The sequence below is a fragment of the Ipomoea nil genome, unplaced genomic scaffold (genome assembly GCF_001879475.1).
Source record: "Ipomoea nil cultivar Tokyo-kokei standard unplaced genomic scaffold, Asagao_1.1 scaffold3238, whole genome shotgun sequence".
In the NCBI taxonomy this organism is placed as follows: Eukaryota; Viridiplantae; Streptophyta; class Magnoliopsida; order Solanales; family Convolvulaceae; genus Ipomoea; species Ipomoea nil.
The window spans coordinates 860,683-882,809 of record NW_017619666.1 but is presented as its reverse complement, the minus strand read 5'-3'; the positions used below and the strand labels follow the sequence as shown (position 1 = coordinate 882,809).

Here is a 22,127-nt window from a genome sequence, read left to right as displayed (position 1 = left end):
TTTCCTTGATTTGTGGGGCTTTGCCCTTCTCATCATCCCAATTATTATCTGCTGCTGCTATTAGAAGAAGCCATATGCATGCCAACTACCTTCTTCTTAAGATGGCTGTGCAGTAATTCTTCACATCGTTTGCTGTTCGTCCCGGAATTCTGCCAGCAATAAGCGACCACCTAGCCACATATAAGCATACTTATTAGCTTATTACAACAAATAATTAATACAGAGGGAAAATTGTAATTTATGTTCCTGCATAATATGTCAATTATGGGAGGATAATATATGTTCTGTTTTGAAAAATCATTACTGAAAATTATAGAATTTCTGATCACCTAAAAGTGATCTTAAATCAAGTCGAAAGCCTTGTTCCCATCACTTTTGTCATCCGGAAAAACCTTTGTTGCTATTTCCGACCACTTTTTGCTTTCGACTTGATTTAAAATTATTTTCAGGTGGTCGAAAATTCCATAATTTCCAGTGCTGAATTGAGGGCAACATTTACACTACTAATAATTCAGAAGTAACATTGATAATTGACATATTATGAAAGCACATAAATTATAATTTAGAGATATTGGGCTTGTTTGGTTATCAGCGCTTAGCGGTAGTGGGTTGTATTAGCGGTTAACGAACTTGCCTGTTGCCTAAGAGCTTATGGAGGCGTAGAATGAGATCAGCTTCTTCCAAACTGAAATGGCCTCTCTTTATATCAGGATGGAGATAGTTCAACCATCTCAATCTGCAACTTTTTCTGCACCTATTCAACCCTGCAATACATATATATATTTCTACATGCATGAAGGGACCGAATTCTTGAAATGTTTAATTCATTATATACTTATATATATTAGTTACTTTACCAGCTCTAAAGGGAACTAGGTGCCATTTTCCTTCACCAAATTTCTGAATGCATTTCCTCAAAAGGTCATCTTCTTCCTCCGACCAAGCACCCTTTCTCACTCGCGGAGACCACCTTGCAGAAGAATTAACCATGGCAGGCTGACGTAAATTCTTACGTAGTGGGTACTTACGTTGTTTTGCGTGCAGTGGGTAGCTAGCTAGAGCCAAAATGCAGAAAAAATGAAAACAGAAACTTCGACAAGTGCAATAGAACACAGCACTAGACCTAGTTACCAGAACTGTAATATATAACCAGAAAAATATTACATAATCCCCAGAATTATTGATTGAGTTTGTCTATTTTCCTGGAAAGAGTGTGTCTACTTTCCCGGAGAGGAAAGAAAAAAAGTGACCTTTACATTTTAATTATAATGTTTATAACGTTTATAATGTAAAGTTAAAAAACATTAACATCCAAGTCGTGAGGAGTTAATTTGACAAAATCTTGTCTGCCACGAGTCTCCTCCCCTTCTGCAAAATATTCTCATATACCGTACTATATCATTCAAATAATTTAAAAAGCTAAGTTTAATGGTACATACACTAGTGCAATTCCACATCCACTTTTCAATCTGGGACAAAAAGTTAAATTAAAGCTAATAAGATAATTAGACAAGATATTGAACCCGAGTGAGTGCCCTCTTGGTCTAACTCATCAAACACTAGTACATAAATAACTTTTAACGTCGGTTAAAAAGAGACATTATTCAAAGAGACGATGTACAGTAAACATACGACGTCGATTAAATAAAAACCGAAGTTGTAAATTTATTTTTTTTAAAAACAAAACTATACAACGTCGGTTTTTATATAACCGATGTCGTATATTTTTTATTTTTTAAAAAAATTAAATTTACAACGTCGGTTATATCGATTTATTTTTTTAAAACATTTTTTTTCAATAATATACCACATCGGTTTTTGACTTTAAAAACCGACGTGGTAAGGTAATTTTTAAAAAATAAATACACACAACATCAGTTATACAATTAACCGCCGTCGTATGTATTTAAATATAGATTTGTTTTATAACGATTCCACCTCAAAAAAAACTGATGTGTTATATTTATTTTTAAAATATTACATTTTATTTGTCAATTTATACCCAAAACCTGCTCAATATATATATATATATATATATATATATATATATATATATATATATATATCACAACCAAAACATCACTACTGGAAATCTTTAATTTTCCAACCACCTAAAAATATGGTCGAAAAGTGCATTTTTAAAATTTTTTGTTGTGGGGGAATATGTCAGAATTTCCGATCACCTTTACTTTTTTTGTTTGTTTTTTTTTTTTTTGAATGCTACTGACTCTATTTCAAAGTAAAGGTGGTCGGAAAATAAAATTCGACAGTTTAAATTTTTTAAATTGAGTTGGGAATTTTCACCTATCTTTGTAGTAGCTAATTTTTTCGACCACTTTAAAAATTTGGATGCTATTTCCGACCACTTTGTCCAGTGGTCGAAAAGAGCGACAAAGATTTTTTCGGACACCAAAAGTGGTCAGAAATTCCTTGATTTCGAGCAATATATGTAGAATTTAATATTTATAATCTCACAATTAATAAAAATGATAAATCTCATAATTGATAGTATCATAGTAATTAATAATACGATTTATATCTAAAATTATCAATATCAATTATATTACTTAACGTACTAATCAAGTAATGTACTAACCCATTCACCAATTAAGAACTTCGCTCATACGTCTCTAACTTCATTAATCTCTTATTGATTGTAGCTCAGTCTACCAATTCTCCACGATCTACAAAGTTGAGAATTAATAAATAATTAGTAAGATAGTATTTTTAAAGTTTGAAATGAGAAAGTTATTTTATTAAACTAGTATTTTCACCCATGCGATGCACTGAGTTGATTTGTTATATGTTAAGAATATTTGGATCGATATACAATTATTTAAATTATAAAATCAAATATTATATAGTGCAATTGAATATATGATTTGGATCGTTTATGTTTGTTGATGTTATCATTGCTTGAAGCCGAGCAAATAATTGCTCAAATTAATAGCTAATGTGTAGATGTACGCATGTGGTGATGTACCTTTAGAGATTTTATATATCATTGTTTAAGATTTTTATAAATTGGGAAAATGTGCTCGTTCTCTAGCAACTTAGTTATAGTAATCAATTGCTATCCTAATTTATTTGTATAGAGGATATATTTTTGTCTAGATATATAACAATTTCACTACAAGAAAAATGCACATAGACAACACTAGAAAGACAACAGTTTTTAACAAAAGTGTTGTCTTTTGTATAAAAGACAACAGTTTGGTCCAAAACCGTTGTATTTGATGCAACACTTTTGTCAAAGACAACGGTTTTTACTTAACCGTTGTTATAAGTGTGTGTTGTCTTTGTGCAATTTGAGAAAAGACAACACTTCAACGAAATCGTTGTCTATGTGTGTGTGTGTGTGTTTTTTTTTTTTTTTTTTTTAAAGCAACGATTTTATTTAACTGTTGTCTTTGATATGTTGTCTTTTTAAGTGTACTTGAATAGTTATTTTGTTAATTAATACCATTTATTTCATATACTTAGAAATAATACTATTTTAATATTAGTGTCCATAATATTCGGATTTGACACCATAAATTAACATTAGATCAAATAGAGAGGATTTAAGTCATTATTATGAATAACCTAAAAACAGAGTCCTTTGTTGTAAAGGACCACGGAGGAGAATGTAATTTCTACATGTTTTCTTTTAGATACAAGTTATATATATAGTCAAAAAATAATCACTAACACTAACATAATAAATCAATAAAAACTAATATTCAAAAAAATAACACTAATATTTTTATTTCACCTTAACACAAACACAATAAATCAACAAAAATTATTATTCAAAAAATAACACTAATATTGTTCTTTCACCTTAACACTAACACAATAAATCAACAAAAACTAATATTAAAAAATAACATCAATATTCCAAAACTAACACTAATATTGTTCTTTCACATTAACAATAACACAATAAATAAATAAATAAATAACTAATATTAAAAAAATAACACTAATATTCAAAATAAGTCAACAAAAACTAAAAAGAAATTTCTTAAAATATCATATATAACACACAATAACATACAATAATATTCAAAATAGATCAAAAAAAAAAAATCAAATATACAAATATAATTTGAAATAAATTCAAAAATAAATATAAAAATCAAATATACTTACTGTCAAAGCCGCCGGTAGTGGGCTGGTTGGCGGTCGTTGCCGGCGAGGCAGCAAGTTGGCGAGGAGGTGGTCGTTGTTGTGGTGGTTGCAGGCGATGAGGCGGTTGCCGGCGACAAGGTGGTTGGCAGCTGTCTGCTAGAAAGATGCGAGGCGGTTGCCGGCGAGGGGAGGCTACCGAAGGCGTGGCGGATAGAGTGATTTTCCGATCTGATTTGTTTTTTTAGGGTTACGTTTAATGTCGCGAAAGTTTTAAATCTGATAGCGTTTTTATTATTAGTATATTATAGTAACTTCCGTGGCACCCTCTTGGGGTGGGGTGCCGCGGAAAATTAAATTATTATACTAATAATAAATTTTTCGCGACACCTGCCTAGGAGGGTGTCACAGAAAGTTATATTATTATTATAATAATAAAATTTTCGCGGCACCCCTTCGCAACTGGTGCCGCGGAAAGTTCCAACTTTTTCTTTCCACTACACCTTCATCATGAAGGTGTAGTGGAAAGTGCTACTTATATTTCCAATTTTGTAGTAGTGCTCATTCAAACAATCAACAAATGAATATTTTGTCACGATGTCAAACATGTATTGCATGACATAATATCTACCCTCAACACCTTCTGGTTGTATCGGGCACTATAAAATACATATATATTTTAGTAATTAAAAAAATTTATTGTAAATCAAAATATCACATTAAAACTTTAATTCAATTTTCATACATACCTTGCATTGCTTCTAATTAATGTTCCTAACCCGTCCATTCGTAGGAACAGAGTGAAATGTCGTATATTAATTATAAACATACATAAAAATTTGTAAATAATATAATATAAATTAATTCATCGAAATGCCCTTAATTCATCAAAATTCCAAATGTATAATCAAAGTATACATAACTCATCAAATTTAATCTGACTAACTAAACTACATAAGTCATATTCAATATATATACCCAACTAAGCAAATACCTAATTTATCAAACTAACTAATTCATCAAAATACCTATTTCACAAAAAAAAAAATTAAATTCAAAATTTAACATTTAAAATGCCAAAATTCAAAATAGAATAATAATAGTAATTCTTGTAGTATGCCCACTTTAATATTTAATCATAATAACTCACCTTTAAAATTATCAAATTTCGAAATAAAAAATAAAAACAATTTTTTTTTTTTTGAATAAAAACAATTCAAATGTATCAACATACACACATTAATATATAAGCACAAAAAATAATCATAAATTTATACATATATTTACCAATATTCATATTCTTTAACATAACAATATATAAAATTAAAAACTAATCACAAATTAACATAAATTCGAAATAAAATTTCTAAAACTCATAAAATATTACATTTATCAAAATAAAAATAAAACAAACATATATTATAAACCATTAAAAAAAGGGGGACCCTACTGTGGTAGTGGAGGCAGCGACCGACGGCTGAAGCTGGGGCGGAAGCGTATCGGTGGTAGCGTCGGCGTCAGCGTCGCAGGGGAGGCTGTAGCGGACTCATAGATCGGCAAAAACGACGGTGGTTGCGTCGGTTGTGGATGTTGTGGCGGTGGTACCGTCGACGGCTGTGGCGGCTGTGGCGACTGTGGGTGCGTCGGCATTGCGGTAGTGGAGGCGTCGCGTTGCATACGTGGAGGATGAGAATGTTACGGATCTAATTTGGGAGACTAGTTCAGATCTGATAAGGTCCAACTTTCCATACCATTTCTAAGAGAAACAGTAACGGAAAGTAAAAAGATTTTTTTAAAAAAATATCCAAAATATCCACGACTATTTCTATTTGAAACTGTCACGGAATGTATTACCTTTTTAAAAAAAAAAAAAAATTAATATGTACTTCCTGTGACCCTTTTTGTTACAAAGAACGGTCGCGGAAAGTAAAAGCGTTCTTTATTAAATCGCGTTCGTTTTAATTAACAACGGACGTGGATTCTTGATAAATTATTTACGAAATTCTCACCGTGAAATTTTTTAAAGAATACACTACCCTTGTTTTAAGAACAGTAGCGAAATGTCAATCTCCTATGCCTTTTTTTTTTTTTTTTTGTCTGTTAGAGTAATACTAGGTCTCGGGTTTTAATTAGTAGATTGAAAGATCTTAAATTGTGTAAAAGCTCGTAACTCAACTCATGTAATTTGAATCATGTGCTATAGTGAATTTTGCTTTCACCTTAACGTATTTAGCCCTCCAGAATAGGACTTCTAGTCCAAATTGTATTAAAGTAGCCAAGTACTTCCAATAAAGTGTTGCAACTAAAGTTGTAATGTTATGTTTCAACATTGACCTATATTAGCTCGTCACTAACCCATCCTAGATTAGTTAATCTCGAATGTTGCATTTTGTAAATTTCTAATAATTTTTTATTTTTTGAAAAACTCATGGATCTTGAATGCAAGAGATAACCTAAAGGTTCCTACTAAATTTTAACTCAATTATTAAGCTGGATTAGCTCTAGGATTTGCTCTAGACAGAATAAAGAAACTAATTATAAAAGCAATAAATGGAACCGTGCACCAGGAAATGTTCATGCAGTTCGGAGCTTCACTCCTATATCTGCGGGGCCACTCACGTCAACCCAAATCCACTAGATGAACAACAGGAGTACAATAGGAGAGTACATTACAATCTAAAGTATAAACTACAACTACTCCAGAGCATACTCCAGCACCACCATGGACTTAACGTGCAGGCTATCTTCTCCGCAACATGAACGAGTTGAGAAACCTTCTTTACTTGTATATATTGAGTGGATAATTAGGACAGAATATGAGGAATGAAATCTTTAAAATAATCCTTGAATCTCCAACCTTAATGCTTTACAAAGTAGCACTTTATAGAAGAATTTGAAACCTCTTTGGTCTGAAAAAGTGCAGCCCTTAATCCCTCAAATTTAGCTGCATCATCTGATTTAAAATACCATGGAAGTAGGGTCTTGACCAAAATAAATGTTTGAATAAGCCTCACCTTTCCTGGACTGCATCTCGACGCTAATCCAGACTCCATTCACACAGATACTGGACTAGGTCCAGAACCAAACCACTAATTATTTTGACAACTAATCTGAGCCAACTTTAAGTTAGTTTAACGTGTAACATTTTTTACACTTACATTTTTAAATTAATATAACTAAAATTTTCTGAGTATTATTGACTCTACGACAAAGTAATATTTGTTCTATACTAAAAGAGTTAATGCCTTTTTTTGGTCCTAGACTTATTAGGAGTTGGACACTTTTAATCCACCTTAATAAATTTTGCCACATTTTGGCTACACCTATTAGATGTTATTGGACACTTTTAGTCTTCCGTCAACTTATCCGTTTGTTCACCGTCAACATGAAGGGCATTTCTATCATTTCACATGTTCTTCTTCTCAACCTTCATTTTTTATGCTTGTTGGAAAAAATAGCAACAACGTCAACGCATGGCTAGAAAGCTTTTAAGGAACCAGGACAACATGAGTGTAAGACTGAAATGGAGTCTGTGCCGTGTCATAGTAACACTACCTTAAAAGCGTTATTTGTTCGGTAACGATGCAGTCAGAACCCTGGCACGCTTTCGACATGCTACACAGACTAACTGCGCTTAGTTCGCACCAACTATAGCATAGGTGAACTTGACTTTGCTCAGATGATTACACAGAGGGAAAAAAGAAAGAATGATAAGAAGATGATTGTTGAGTGTGTTTTGAAAAAGGTGGTTGGAGCTGTTTATATAACTGACACATAACTGGAGAGAAAGGTGCTGGCCACAATAAAATAAGGGGTGGTGAAAAATTCAGCCACAAACAAATAAGATGTGGTATTTTCTATTTAATTTTCCAACAAACTCTCTCTCTCTCTCTCTCGAAATTTTCCAACAATCTCCCACAAATTCTGAGTTGAGACGCAAAGACTTGTCTAAGCTATTCACAAGAAATGATGATCCCCCATATATTCAAAGTAGAAGGCTAAAGAAATAATGTCTGAGCAATATAAACGAGTTGATCTTAATGTCAGTGTTTGAGAACTTGAACTGACACGTAGTGACACTGAGTAATTTTCTTCCCGAGAGTGATATGAATCTTGAACTCACCGATTAGATAAATTTTGAACTCTAATGCACACACCAACTCTAATAAGCAGGTTCTACGAATGTCAAACTCTTTGATTTCTTATGAATACCCCTAGTATTCAAGTCTGTTATGTATATCTTAATATAGACCTTCATCATGTCAAGGTCTATCTTAACATAGACTTTTAACTCTGACAAGTCTTATCATATTGTAGATTTTTATATCTTGTCAAGTCCATCTCAATATGGACTTTTAACTCTACCAAGTCTATCTCAGTATAGACAACCTTTAAAGGCTTATAGAGCATTTAAAGACATAAATCAGTTGTAAGTCTTTTCTTTCTATCATAGGCACGGTTCTTTGCAATGCAAATGACATTTTGTGAATCACAATGTATCTGTAGTGAAGGTGTTGGACATCCCCCACAACTGCACGTTTATCAACATATTTATTAACCACTCGATTTCTTGGGATACCCCCATTATCTTTCATAAAGGATGGTTAACCCTTTTTCACTCATGTCAGGGATCTCATTAGGCCTATCTCCAAATAGATCCCCCCAATTGAGTATGAATTATCAAGAGCACTTTTGTACTCAAGCATTATGCGGTGAATTCATTAGGTCTGTCTCAACAAAACCACCCTTCTCATAGGGTTATGAATTCATTAAGACCTATGGCTCAACCTCACAAGTACACATATTGTAGGAATGACCAATTAGTGTACTACTTTGTGATTCTTTTCATTGCTTCGTTTGACCACAAAAGTGAGACCCACCACAAATTCATCACCTTTTGGGCTTTAAGCCATTCCAATAATTCAACGACTAATCTCATAATTAGTCCTTTCTATTAAAGTAAGTTGATCATCTCGATCAAACTTACGATGAGTACTTTATTTACTCACAAATGATTGATTCCCTTAAGATTTTCATGTTCGACATGAAGCATTCTCTTTCACCATTATTGTTGGTACCACAGAGAGACTTTTAGGAAAGAAATATATAAGGAGTTAATTACCACCATAATGAAACACTTACAAATATTCTTTTCAAAGGTATTTGATCTCTTACCCAGATTGACCTTTGGTGCCCAACATTAGTTCTTTTGTAGACTGAATTTTGCAAATTTTCTTTGTGGAGAATTATAGTAGCTCCGCACTTTACCTGACACATACTCAATAGTTGTGTATATTTCAACAAACTTGGTTATCTTAACTCATCATAATTACCCTTTAAACAGGGATTATAGGTCATTCATGTTGACTCAACCAAAAATTTAAATAATATATACCAATGCTCATTGTTAGTAAGCTATAGAGATAATGTTGTTTGCATGCTACTTCAAGTTGAACAACATAATCACAAATATCACATCATATTCTTAAAAGAAATTAATCTCATGCGCAAAGGCTGTTTAAACTAACATTTATTAGGGAATAGATCTCTACAATGTGAGTTCAGTAAGTATAACTTTAATACTCAAAGTTATTCCACTTGCACAATTTTTCCTTCACTTAAAGGAAATTAAAACTCATATAAAGCTTTCATATGATGCAGATCAATATTACTATTGCAGTACTTCAACAATTTCTATTGCAAGACTTTGATTGTTTAACAACATATAAAAGTCAATCTGATTTCAGGTGAAGATCAAGTGACGCTCTAACTAGCCTACATGATCAACAACCTACTTCTTAAGAACTCCCAGGTCGAGTGGTGAAACTGAAGTTTACTTAAAAATCATCTTCCTAGATAGAGTACTCAAGAATGATGACTTTTCCATGTTATCATCAAATTGCAATTGAAGCCTTTGATATATGGTCTTATTTTTTATACAAATAATTTCAGTAAAAAATTTGAGCAATATCTATGCCAAATTCATTTCAATCAATGTCATTAGTATTCAACATACAAAAGAAATAAGTACTACTAAGTAATCAAAAACTAGACAACTCAACTAGTATTCAGTACTAAGACAATCATACTTCATGCAAGCCCTTAGAACTAGAACAAATTAATTAGAGTTACTCAAAATAGCTACTTATTTAAATAAATGCAATACTCATCTGGCTCTGTCAGATTGACTTCTACTATTTATGCCCTTGCAATGGTAGCACTGGTATGCTCGGTGTCCTTGCTTTCCGCACATGAAACATCTCCCTTTGAGTATCTTGACTCTTCCACTCCTTTTGTTATAGACATTTCAAACACTTTGATTTTCAGTATCATTGGCACCGTACTTTTCTAACAGTGATTCCCAAATGACTTTTGCCGAGTCTTGTTTGCCACTTTGCCGATTCCCAAGTGACAAAAGGTATCGTCTGGTTGCCACATTGTCATTTTTAAACTGCGTCAGAGTTACACTCGGTTCTTGACCAGGAGTATAGTCTATTTCAAGGCTGCTTTCTCTCGATTCTTCACTAGGATTGTAATCAGGTTCATGGCTAGCTTTTCTAGCACCAAGTAGAGGGAACACTAATGGAGTAGGTTCTGGTGCAACTAAATTTCAGCACATAAACCAATTTTAGCTGTTCAAAAATGATACGCATATTTTGAGCGCACCTCTTGTAGTATTTTCCATCAAAAGCAGTGATCTTGGACAGATCGGGTATAACAGAAGGTGCCATAACAATGAAAGGTTGACTATTGCTAAAATAACACTTTTAACTGTTGAAAAAAATATCAGCAACGTCAACGCACGGCTAGAAAGCTTTTAAGGAACCAGGACAACACGAGTGTAAGACTGAAAGGGAGTCTGTGCCGTGTTATAATAACACTACCTTAAAAGCGTTATTTGCCCGGTAACGGTGCAGTTAAAACCCTGACACGCTTTCGACAGGCTACACAGACTAACTACGCTTAGTTCACACCAACTATAGCGTAGGTAAACTCGACTTTGCTAAGATGATTACACAGAGGGAATAAAGAAAGAAGGATAAGAAGATGATTATTGAGTGTGTTTTGATAAAGGTGGTAGGAGCTGTTTATATAACTGACATAAGAGAGATAAAGATGCTGGCCACAATAAAATAAGAGGCTATGAAAAAGTTAGCCATAAAGAAATAAGAGGTTGTGGTATTTTCTCTTTAATTTTTCAACAAACTCTCTCTCTCAGAATTTTCCAACAATGCTTTTCCAGCGCTCATATTCAACAATCTAAAGAAAAAAGCTCTAATTCCTACCTAAAAACTAAAAAACAAATTTTCATACACATTCATAAATTCATTTAAGCATTTTCTTATTATATTGAAGTTGATGGTGGTTGACCTAGTGTCTGAGAAAGCTCAACCGGCGGCGAGAACTGTCACTGGAATTTTTGTTCTTTCCAGAAATCATTCTAGATTCATCTTCGCCTGCGATGGTCATCTTAGATGATCAATATGGGCAAGAAAAAAATCAAAATAATGGTAGGAGGCTTCTGGCAACTTTGCGTTCGTTTGCATGTGTTGGGGCATGGAGACCAAAATTCAACAAAAAATCAAAATAACAACCAGTAACGAAATCAAGCAACGACGAATAATCCATATTCAATTGCTAGAGATCAATTTCAAAATGGCACAGAACAAAATCTAGAGGCTAGAACATAGATTGAACAGAATATACAGTGAATAAATCAATCACTGATGAACAAACGAATGCAGGTTTGCATTAGGGGAAGCTGATTGTAACAATTGAGGAGGTGGAGTGGAGAAAATTCGCTAAGATTGAAGAAAAACATACCTTGGTTGGCAATTCCTTGAAGGGGAAACCAACAGTGGATACGGTTAGGGCAAAATTCCATGTGTTCTTCCCTCTCTCTGGTTCAGCGCACATCGGAACACTGGATGCGAGGCATATACTGATTAGATTCACATCAGAGAATAATTGTGACCAGGTGTTAGTAGGTACGGTGGTCGCCAGAATGGATCAGAATGCGAGAAAGGACCTGTCGTTTGCTGCGATTTAACTCCTTCTCCCAAAATTGTCATATCACTTGGCTCTGGATTTGGCGATGATTTGAAGAATGAGATTGAGCGTGGCTAAAGTCAAGATCAAGATGAATTTGTTGAAGCCTAGATATGATAATTTATGGATTGAAATTGCAAATGGAGAAGGAGATGCGAGGGTTTTTGGCAGAGGATTGAATACAAGCATGTTCCTGCCTTATGTTGTAGGTGTTGTACATTTGGGCCATAGAATAAAAGTGTCCAATCCCTAATAAGTCTAGGACCATAAAAGACATTAACTCTAAACTTTAATTTCTCTATTGTTGCAATTCAAAGAGTTAATAGACCACCGTACCACGCCGAGTTGTTTGATTTGTGACCTTCCCTCAAGTAGAGCCACAGATGTGTCATCGGAGCACAATGTGAATATAACTAAAAGTTATTTTTACAAATTAATTTTAAAATTGTTCAAGTTTACCGTTGAGAGTTATTGGTTTTACACTTTTACCCAAAAAAAAAAAACATACAAAAGGAAAAACATTTATTTCAAAAGACTCTAATTCTGATTTTCGAACTAAACTTAGAAATAATAAAACTTAATACAAGTGTCAATCTTATTAGCTATAGAATTATAGTCACCAAGACAATAAAATGAAATAGAATTAAAGTAAACTGAGAGTAATATTAATTCTCTGAATAATGCCTTAAGAAAATTTCTATTCCACGCATGGGATTTTTAATTAATTATTCATGCATTCACTGAAGATTGCATTCCATTAATTACTTAAATATTTTCTTTTTTCTTGAAGAAAGGAGAATCTTTCTCTCTATATTCTATGAATTACTTACTATATTGCATGAAAAGATACATTGTATATGAATTTTAGAGAGATTATTGGAGAGTATGTACTCAGATTACAGTTCAAATAAGTTTTTAAATTTCTCTTATTTCTTTCTATTTAATTAAAATATTTCTTTAATTAAATATTTCGTTAATGTACATGTCATTCAAAATTCTAACCCAAATATTGTAATTGTTTACGTTAATATTATTTCCTAGAATGCTGATTTTAGGGTTGGCAAGGATGATTTTGAATTATTTAAGCAAGACTTCGACAGCAACTTCATACACAACAACCTTTGTTCTCAGTAAATTTGCAGCTCATTTTCTCGTCTTGGTGTCCTAACATCAAAACCTCAAACTCCTCTTCTGCTCTTATATGTTCAATCTAGCTTAGCTATGTTATGAACACCATATTTCACATAAGAAGGAGGAAGAAGATATATTGAATAATGTTTGATTACATTGGAAAGGAAGGGAGAAACCTAATTATAGATCATCAGCACTAACGGTTATAACTAACCAAGCAAAGGAAAAGACAAAACTACCCTTTGTTACTGAGGCTTATTTATGCTGCTGACTGCTGCCTGTTTGGAGAGCTTCTTCAATCACTTCTTCATCAGCTCATGCTTCACTTCTTCATCACCCCCCCCCCGCCCCCCCCCCCCCGATAAGCTGGAGCATGAACATCTTGAAGGCCCAGCTTAGCATGAAAGTCATCAAACAAGGGTTTGGATAGGGCCTTAGTAAAACCATCAGCAATCTGCTTGGTGGATGGAATTGCTAACAGCTTGATGACCTTGTCTTGTACCTTCTGTCTAACCACATGGCAATCAATATCTATGTGCTTAGTACGTTCATGAAAGACATGATTTTCCCCTATAGCCACAGCAGATCTATTGTCACAGAATAATGCAATGGGGCTATCAAAGATTGACCTGTAAATCTGCTAAGAGATATAAGAGCCACTGGATTTCACATGTGGTGGATGCCAAGGCTCTATATTCAGCCTCGGATGAAGATCTTGACACTGTTGCCTGCTTCTTGGTTTTCCATGAGATCAATGACTGTCCAAGATAGACACAATAACCAGTGATGGATTTCCTTGTTTCAACACAAGAAGCCCAGTCTGAATCAGAGAAACACTGAAGTTTGGTAGAACTTTTAGATGGATAAAACAATCCTTTGCCAGGTGAACCCTTGAGGTACCTTAGAACTCTGTGAGCTGCAATCAAGTGGGAGTTTCTTGGCTTATCAACATGTTGACTTAGGTGCTGAACAGCAAAGGAGATATCTGGTCTTGTATTTGTCAAATATAGAAGCCTCCCAACCAGTCTTCTAATGGTTTCTGGTTTATCCAGTAAATCTCCATCTAAAGAGCTCAACCTCTGACCTGTATTAAAAGGGGTATGTACAGGTTTTGCATCCAAAAAACCATACTCTTTCAAGATCTCCAGGGTGTACTTCCTCTGACATAAGTTGAGTCCTTCTGAGGTTCTAAGGGCTTCAATTCCCAAAAAGAAATTAAGCTAGCCAAGGTCTTTTATCTTGAAAGAATTGTCTAGAAATTGCTTTAAGTTGTCAATGTGCACAGAATTGGTTCCTGCTATCAGAATATCATCCACATAGACTAGGATAGCAGTAAAACAAGAATCTAGAGTCATAGTGAAAAGGGAGGGATCTGCTACTGATTGTTTGAAGCCATAATCTTGCAGAGCCTTTGTCAGCTTGGCATTCCACTGCCTGCTAGCCTGTTTAAAGCCATACAATGACCTTAATAGTTTGCAAACCTGCCCAGTTTTATCACTTTAGAAACCTGGACGCAGAACCATATAGACTTCTTCATCCAGGTCACCATGCAAAAAAGAATTGTTGATATCCAACTGTTGAATGTTCCAATCTTTTGCAATGGCCACAGCCAAGAAGGCTCTAATTGTGGTCATTCTAGCTACAGGGGAAAAGGTTTCCACATAGTCTACACCTGACTGTTGTGTATACCCTTTTGCCACCAACCTGGCTTTATACCTCTCTATGGAGCCATCTGCTTTGTGCTTAACCTTATAAACCCATCTGCATCCAATAGGGGATTTCCCTATTGGCAAATCAGTCAGAGTCCAAGTCTTATTTTCCACCAATGCATTAATCTCAGCTTGCATTGCTTTCCTCCACTCTTCATGCTGAATTGCCTCAGTGTAAGATTGGGGTTCATGTGTAGAGGTGATGGATAACACACAAGCTCTGTGACTAGGACTTAGACCATCATAAGAGACAAAGTTGTCTATTGAGTGAGGAGAGGTTCTCAGTACTAGCTTGGATTTTGTTATGGATTGACAATAATAGTCCTGCCGTTTGGGAGGGATATTTCTAGCTCTTGAAAATCTAGAACCTACTTTTGTGTCTCAATGGGTCATCTCATGCAAGAAATATTTGTTGAGATTTTGAGCCGAGCAACGTTAGAAACGCTAGATACGTTCAAAGTGGTCAGCAAGGAGTCTAACGACTTAGCTGGTGAATCGTGGTTCATTGAAAAATACGCTCGAAAAACAAAAAATATCATACGATATATTGTTAAAACACTCGAGCGCTTCACTTGTTCTTACAACTTTGTATCCATCAATCCATCGTTGGAGGTTCCAGATTTTTCTATGGAGTGTTTCCGAGATGGCATGAAGATCTTGGCATCTTCTAATCAAGGAATTTTGTGGTGCCGAGAGTATGAAGATAGATCCTATCATTATTATGTTTATAAGCCGAGCACTAGGCAAAGTGTTGAGTTGCCGAGCCCCAGGGGACGAGATACGTTCTTAGAACACATTGCTTTGCAAATTCTTAAATCCAATCCCTTTGAGTATAAAATAATTAGATTCACACATGCTCGTTACTCGTGAGTTTATTTAATTTATTCTTCAAAATATTATTACACTACATATATGTTTCCTGAGATAAAATTCTAATAAAGTTAAACTAATGATTTGATAATTTTATCATTTTTAGGCCACCAGGAAACACAAGTTTCATATGCCAGATTTTCGATTCAAAGTTTTGGACATGGAGACAATTGGAAGACCTCATAATGGAACACGACACTATTTTCTCCAATCAACCTACCGTTTGTATAGGCGGCATAGTGTATTTGCTAACAAATCGCAAGACAATTTTGGCTCTCGACTTGGCAACCGAAACTCACAGAGAGTTCCCAGGTCCAATAGCGGTCGTTGAAGACGAAGATGACAAAAACTACACCAAAGAATGAATCGTTGAGTACAAGGGAAAGCTAGGGTTTACCTGTGAGTACAAAGGGGATGAAGTGTGGCTTTGGGGGGTAGAAGACAACATAAATTACTGGTGGGAGATAAAGGGAGTAGTGGGAATCGATAAAGAGAATAATAGGCTAATAGGGTGTAGTCTTGGGGACATGGCGTTGATGGTTGGGTACACTTATCAAGTGAGCGGTTCCCATTACTATAAGGATATTTTTCCGTTCAGGTCGGATTGGGAGCCGGTGGATCTGGAGGATGGCTGCATTCTCAGTGGCTTGGAACTTGGAAGAGATGATTAATGCTAGCTAATTAGCTTCTCAAACTGATGATGATCGATTAATATATATGTTTTAATTTTCTGCAATTTCATTTCATTTTTATGTATTGTTAGTTGTATATATATGCCTTTGCTTCAACATGCATGTAACTCATTTACTTACAGCATTATATTATATTGAAAGAAGTTTCAGATGAGAAAACAGTACAGTTTTCCATTGCAAAAAATATAATGTAAGGCGCGCGCGCGAGTTCTTTTCAAAAGTTAAAACCAAATTACTCAATGGACCAAAAATCATCTTTTCTATGCACGTTATATAGTATTCAATACGGGATAACTACCTAATGATAATTAGAGAGAATATATGCGCTATATACCCCTAATTTATTTTCTCTACATTTTTTCTATTTTAATTTGGCATATTTGAATGGTTTAACTTTCTTTTTTTAATTAGTATATTTATGGTCACTCAATGATTGAGAACCATAGAGGAGAAATTTAGGAGGGTAAGAAATATTTTCTTTAGAGATAATTTAACATTATCACATCTAGTCTTCAATAATTCATTATAAGAAGTGTTACACAAAAAGATACATTGTATGAATTTTAGAGGGATTATCGGAGAGTATGTACTCAGACTACAGTTCAAGTAAGTTTTTAAATTTCTTTTATTTCTTTCTATTTAATTAAAATATTTCTTTAATATACATGTCATTCAAAATTCTAACCCAAACATTGGAATTGTTTACGTTAATATTATTTCCCACAATGCTGATTTTAGTAATTTTACAGCTAAGCAAGCTATAAAAAAAAAATGGACACAGTAGTGGACCTACCTACATACACTATAAGTGATTCCGATAGGAGTTGGAAGCTCTACGGTGTATACAAGATACACGATAGTAAACAATAGCATACTGTTGGATTCTGCTACATGAGTGATGAGAAATGGGAGGAACGAGAGGTGCAGAGAAGAAGCAGATTGAAGAAGAAGAAGACTGTATTATTCAAGTTGACTGCTACAGCTTTACACTGGTTTATATATATAGAAGATGAATGTAAGGGAAAAGACAATAATCTCCCTATGCTAAGCTTTTCTACTTCTTTATTTTCATCCTCTAACACCCCCCGGTAAGCTGGAGCATGCAAATTTTGTATGCCCAGCTTAGATAGGAAGGAGTTAATAGAGGAGTTTAACAACTACAGCTTGTTTGTCATCAGACCACACTCAGACACCCAACTCTTCTGGCCATACAGTCCCATATTTTTGGCATATGACTGGGCACATCCAACTTGATGACCATCCTCAATGAATATCTGGATAGCTTTGGCATCCTTCTCTCTGTTTCCACTGGCAAATCCTTGATATGCCATATCAAATAAGGCAAAATGTCCCTTGACCTTGAGCTGATGAGAGATCTCCTTCCATTGTTCCTCCAATCCTTCCATTGTACTGGAACCACCAATGATAGGTTGTTTTGCTGGGCAGCCCTGAGGATGAACAGCTTGGTTGGGACTGGCAGAAGGGATGAAGCAGATGCTGACCTTCTGTGCAGATTTTGTAAGGGTGGATCTGCAGATCTGTGCAGAAATGAAGCCCTCTCTTTGTCTGTTTTGCAGGTTCTGAAGACCATCCGGATTCCAGAGGCTACTATACACTCCCGTACAATCTTGAATGACAACAACACCTCTTGATAATTTTGCAATTCTTTCGTTTAGCTTTTGTGGATTGAGGGACACAACCGCTGTGGCTGAGTCGGAAACAGCTTTAGGGGAAACAATAATCGGAGCATTACACCTCTCCGAAGATTTCCCTTCGGAAGAAACTAACGACACGAGCTCAGTGACGATATTTTCCTCTCTGAACCCTTGTTGTTGCAAACTCTCCTTCACTTGCTTCAGCAAAACACATTCTCTGTGAGAGGCCTTAATAACAGATTCAGGGCCATAAACAGCAGAATATGGTTCTTGTGCCTCTTCAATCACATCTGCCATTCCCATCCCATAAGCACTCAAGATCCCACAGAACCTGTGAATTAGAACTTCTTTCATACCCAATGATCTAGCAATGGCACAGGCATGTTGAGGTCTTGCACCTCCAAAGCAAGCAAGAACATGGTTGCTTGTCTCATGGCCCTTCATCTCAGTCAATTGCCTTATTGGACGGCACATGGTTTCATTGGCCACATTCACAAATCCCTGTGCAGTCTCCTCTACAGTCATATCCTTTGCTAAAAGATCCTGAGTCTTTCTATAGGAGTTGATATCCTTTGCAAGTTTCTCAAACTCTTGTCTAGTAGCATCAACATCAAGTGGCTGGTCTTCATTAGAGGACGCGAATGAAAGGCTCTTGAACCTCGCAGCACGACGAGCACAGTCGTCGTTCCTCTCACCCGTGCAGGTATATGGAGCGAACTTCGGAGCTCCGATTGCTGCCGCAATTGCCGCTCTCTTCGATCGGCAGGGAGTGTGTGGATTTTCCAGATCTTCTGGATTGTGATTTCTCTGCGTGAACAGGTTCCGATGCGGAATGGCTATAGCTGTCACCTGAACTGGATATCGACTCGGAATCAACGGACAAACTCCTTCCTTCCGCTACGGAACGGCTGTGGAGATCGCCTGACCTGGAGATCGACTCGGAATCAACGGAGCTTTTTCCTTCCGCTGCGGAAGGGCTATGGAGATCGACGATGAACAGACTCGGATCGCCTTCCGCTGCGGATCGGCTACGGAAGTCTGCTCCGAAATCAGATTCCTCTGCGGAATCGTTGATGATGCTGATCTGACTAGTGATCGAGCGTCGGCTTTGTTTCTACTCTGCGTAGAAATAATCCTCTCCATCACCTGGGATTGGAGGAGAGATATCAGTTTATTCAATTGCTGATCTGAGTTGAGGCTCCTGTGAGCAAGGTTGATCGAGTTCCTCTGCGAAATTGGCTCTGGAAAAACACTAAAAAAAAACGCATGATCGGAGATTTTCTGGCTGGAGATTGTAGCCTGCGTCTTCTTATTCACGCCGGCGACAGTCGAGACGGCGGCGGCGTAGGATCGCCGCTCTGATACCATGTTGGATTCTGCTACATGAGTGATGAGAAATGGGAGGAACGAGAGGTGCAGAGAAGAAGCAGATTGAAGAAGAAGAAGACTATATTATTCAAGTTGACTGCTACAGCTTTACACTGGTTTATATATATAGAAGATGAATGTAAGGGAAAAGACAATAATCTCCCTAGCTTTTCTACTTCTTTATTTTCATCCTCTAACACATACAAATGGCGCAAATTATGTCATGGAATCGTGTTCACCGAGAATGGTGAACACAAGGCAAAACGACGTCGTTTTTAGGCCAAAAAAAAAAAAAAAATTCGCGGATGTGGAGTTAACGGCGCGCGTTTGATCAAATTATGAATTTTCTGTTATGAGATTATGAACTTTATGAAAATTCATAATCTCATAACAGAAAATTCATAATCGCATAACAGAAAATTCATAATCTCATAACAGAAAATTCATAATCTTATAACAGAAAATTCATAATCTCATGGTTCCAAAGTGAATGTGTAGGCATGGTTCCAAAGTGAATGTGCAGGCATGGATTCATAATTTATGAATGTCCGTGATTTCGGACGGGAATATGTAGGCATGGTTCCAAGGTGAATGTGCAGGCATGAATTCATAATTTATGAATGTCCGAAATTATGAATGTAATGAAAATTCATAATCTCATAACAAAAAATTCATAATCGCATAACAGAAAATTCATAATCTCATAACTGAAAATTCATAATCTCATGGTTCCAAAGTGAATGTGTAGGCATGGTTCCAAAGTGAATGTGCAGCCATGGATTCATAATTTATGAATGTCCGTGATTTCGGACGGGAATGTGTAGGCATGGTTCCAAAGTGAATGTGCAGGCATGAATTCATAATTTATGAATGTCCGAAATCTTTGTTCACTTCAAATTAAAGTGAAACCGCAAAATGTGAAAATAAAGAAGAAAAGTCACGTAATTAATTAAAAAAAAAAAGATAACGGTGTATTAACACCGTTAGAACCGTGTTCACCATGAATGGTGAACACAGTTCCATGGCATAATGTCTGTACAAATGGCTCACTGGCCAAGTAGGTAGCCCGTGGAGGTAACAAAGCAATTTTCAGCTCTATTTTGTACCAGTATCCCCCAGTCTCGGAAAGCACGGCAAGCGGCCTTGGGACAATGGTGATTATATTTGCAAGCAACCCAAGGTAATAAAAAAAAAACACCTTTTATGATTTTCTTATAACTCTTCACCGCCTTTCATTTTCAATGTTAGGCCTGCAACGCAAGGTAGGCGGACCGTACGCATCTTCACCCGGGCCAATAGGACGTGATCCTCAACCCGACGTGAAATTGTTCGTCTGGGCCTGCAGGGCATGGTACGCAACCCAGTGTGCATTACCAATAAAATAAAACGTGTGTGGTGCTAGCATGAGGTAGCACGCAACCCACATAAAAAAAAAAAAAAAAAAAAAGGAGAGGAAAACGTGTGTGGTGTTAGCATGAGGTAGCAGGCAGCCCACATACGATATACCGATGTTAACGAGACGCGATCCCTAAGCCTGGGATGTACACATTTTCACCTGGGCTTGTAGGGCATGGTACACAACCTAGCATACAATATCAAAAAAATATTATTTAAATAAAAAAAAAAAAAAAAAGAGAGAGAAACATGTGTGGTGCTAGCAAGAGGTAGCAGGCAACCCACATACAAGAGTACACCCAGGTTAACGGGACGCGATCCCTAAACCTGGGTTGTACATATTTCCACCTAGGCCTGTAGGCCATTGGTCCGCAACCTAGCGTGCAGTATAAAAAAAAAAAACAAAAAAAAAAAAAAAACAAAAAAAAAAAAGAGAGAGAGAAACGTGTGTGGTGCTAGTATGGATAGTAGGTAGTCCACATACGAGTACACCCAGGTTAACGAGATGCGATCCCTAAGCCCACGACGTACACGTTTCCACTTGGGCCTACATCGGCCAACTTATTATCTATCCCACTTCTCCAAGGTCGACATGTAGATATCCTGTTTCTAAATGGTCGACACACATTATCCCGCTTCTAAGTGGTCGACTTATTATTACCCCGCTTCTTAGCTGTCAACGTAGTCTACATATCCTATCCCATTTTGCAGTAGTCGATGAATTTAAATTCTGCGACTCAACGGTCAATATATGTCGCTGCTTGGTGGATTGCTAAGTTACCCCTCGCGGCATGGCATCTCAATAAGCTTGCACGAGGAGAAGGTGGCGAGTATCTCTGTCTTTCTCTTGCAAGGTATGTGCGAGAGCTGAGTTATCCTAATGAGCAGCATGTGTTGGAGGCTGTAGAAACCTACCACCGTGCTCTCCAGAATAGATGAAGAGGTTTCAGACTAAGGGGAGGGTCTATGCTTCCTTTGCTCGTTAAAGACAACCAAAGAAAGTGAGGAACTTATGATGGGGATATGGGACCCCGAGGGTCCATTTTATTAGGAAAGACTTGGCCCAACTGGGGTGTCCATCTTTATGGGTGAGATGTTGGCCCAATAAGAATAATGGAAATCTATTGGGCCGCTAAGGAAAGAAGAAA

At 36.1% G+C, this 22,127-nt stretch overlaps 1 protein-coding gene and 1 pseudogene across 1 annotated transcript; both read right to left on the bottom strand.

Annotated features, from left to right (window-relative positions):
• Position 1: 1 nt before the first annotated feature.
• On the bottom strand, positions 2 to 1,110 carry LOC109168975 (annotated as a pseudogene).
• Positions 1,111 to 13,907: 12,797 nt separating this feature from the next.
• On the bottom strand, positions 13,908 to 15,137 carry LOC109168974 (uncharacterized mitochondrial protein AtMg00810-like). Its single transcript, XM_019317854.1, has 3 exons — positions 14,811 to 15,137; positions 14,516 to 14,732; positions 13,908 to 14,374 (listed from the first exon to the last, which is right to left on the bottom strand). Exons 1-3 carry the CDS (start codon positions 15,135 to 15,137, stop codon positions 13,908 to 13,910), a joined length of 1,011 nt encoding a protein of 336 aa, XP_019173399.1.
• Between the last annotated feature and the right edge of the window lie 6,990 nt (positions 15,138 to 22,127).

What these genes read in the sequence shown, in the direction of transcription:
- LOC109168974 (XM_019317854.1), bottom strand. Translation starts at nt 15,137, where the DNA reads ATGCAAGCTGAGATTAATGCATTGGTGGAAAATAAGACTTGGACTCTG. An exon ending in TGGATGAAGAAGTCTATATG is followed by an intron (nt 14,733 to 14,810) that starts GTTCTGCGTCCA and finishes GGCTTTAAACAG; the next exon opens with GCTAGCAGGCAGTGGAATGC. An exon ending in TTTCAAGATAAAAGACCTTG is followed by an intron (nt 14,375 to 14,515) that starts GCTAGCTTAATT and finishes CTTTTAATACAG; the next exon opens with GTCAGAGGTTGAGCTCTTTA.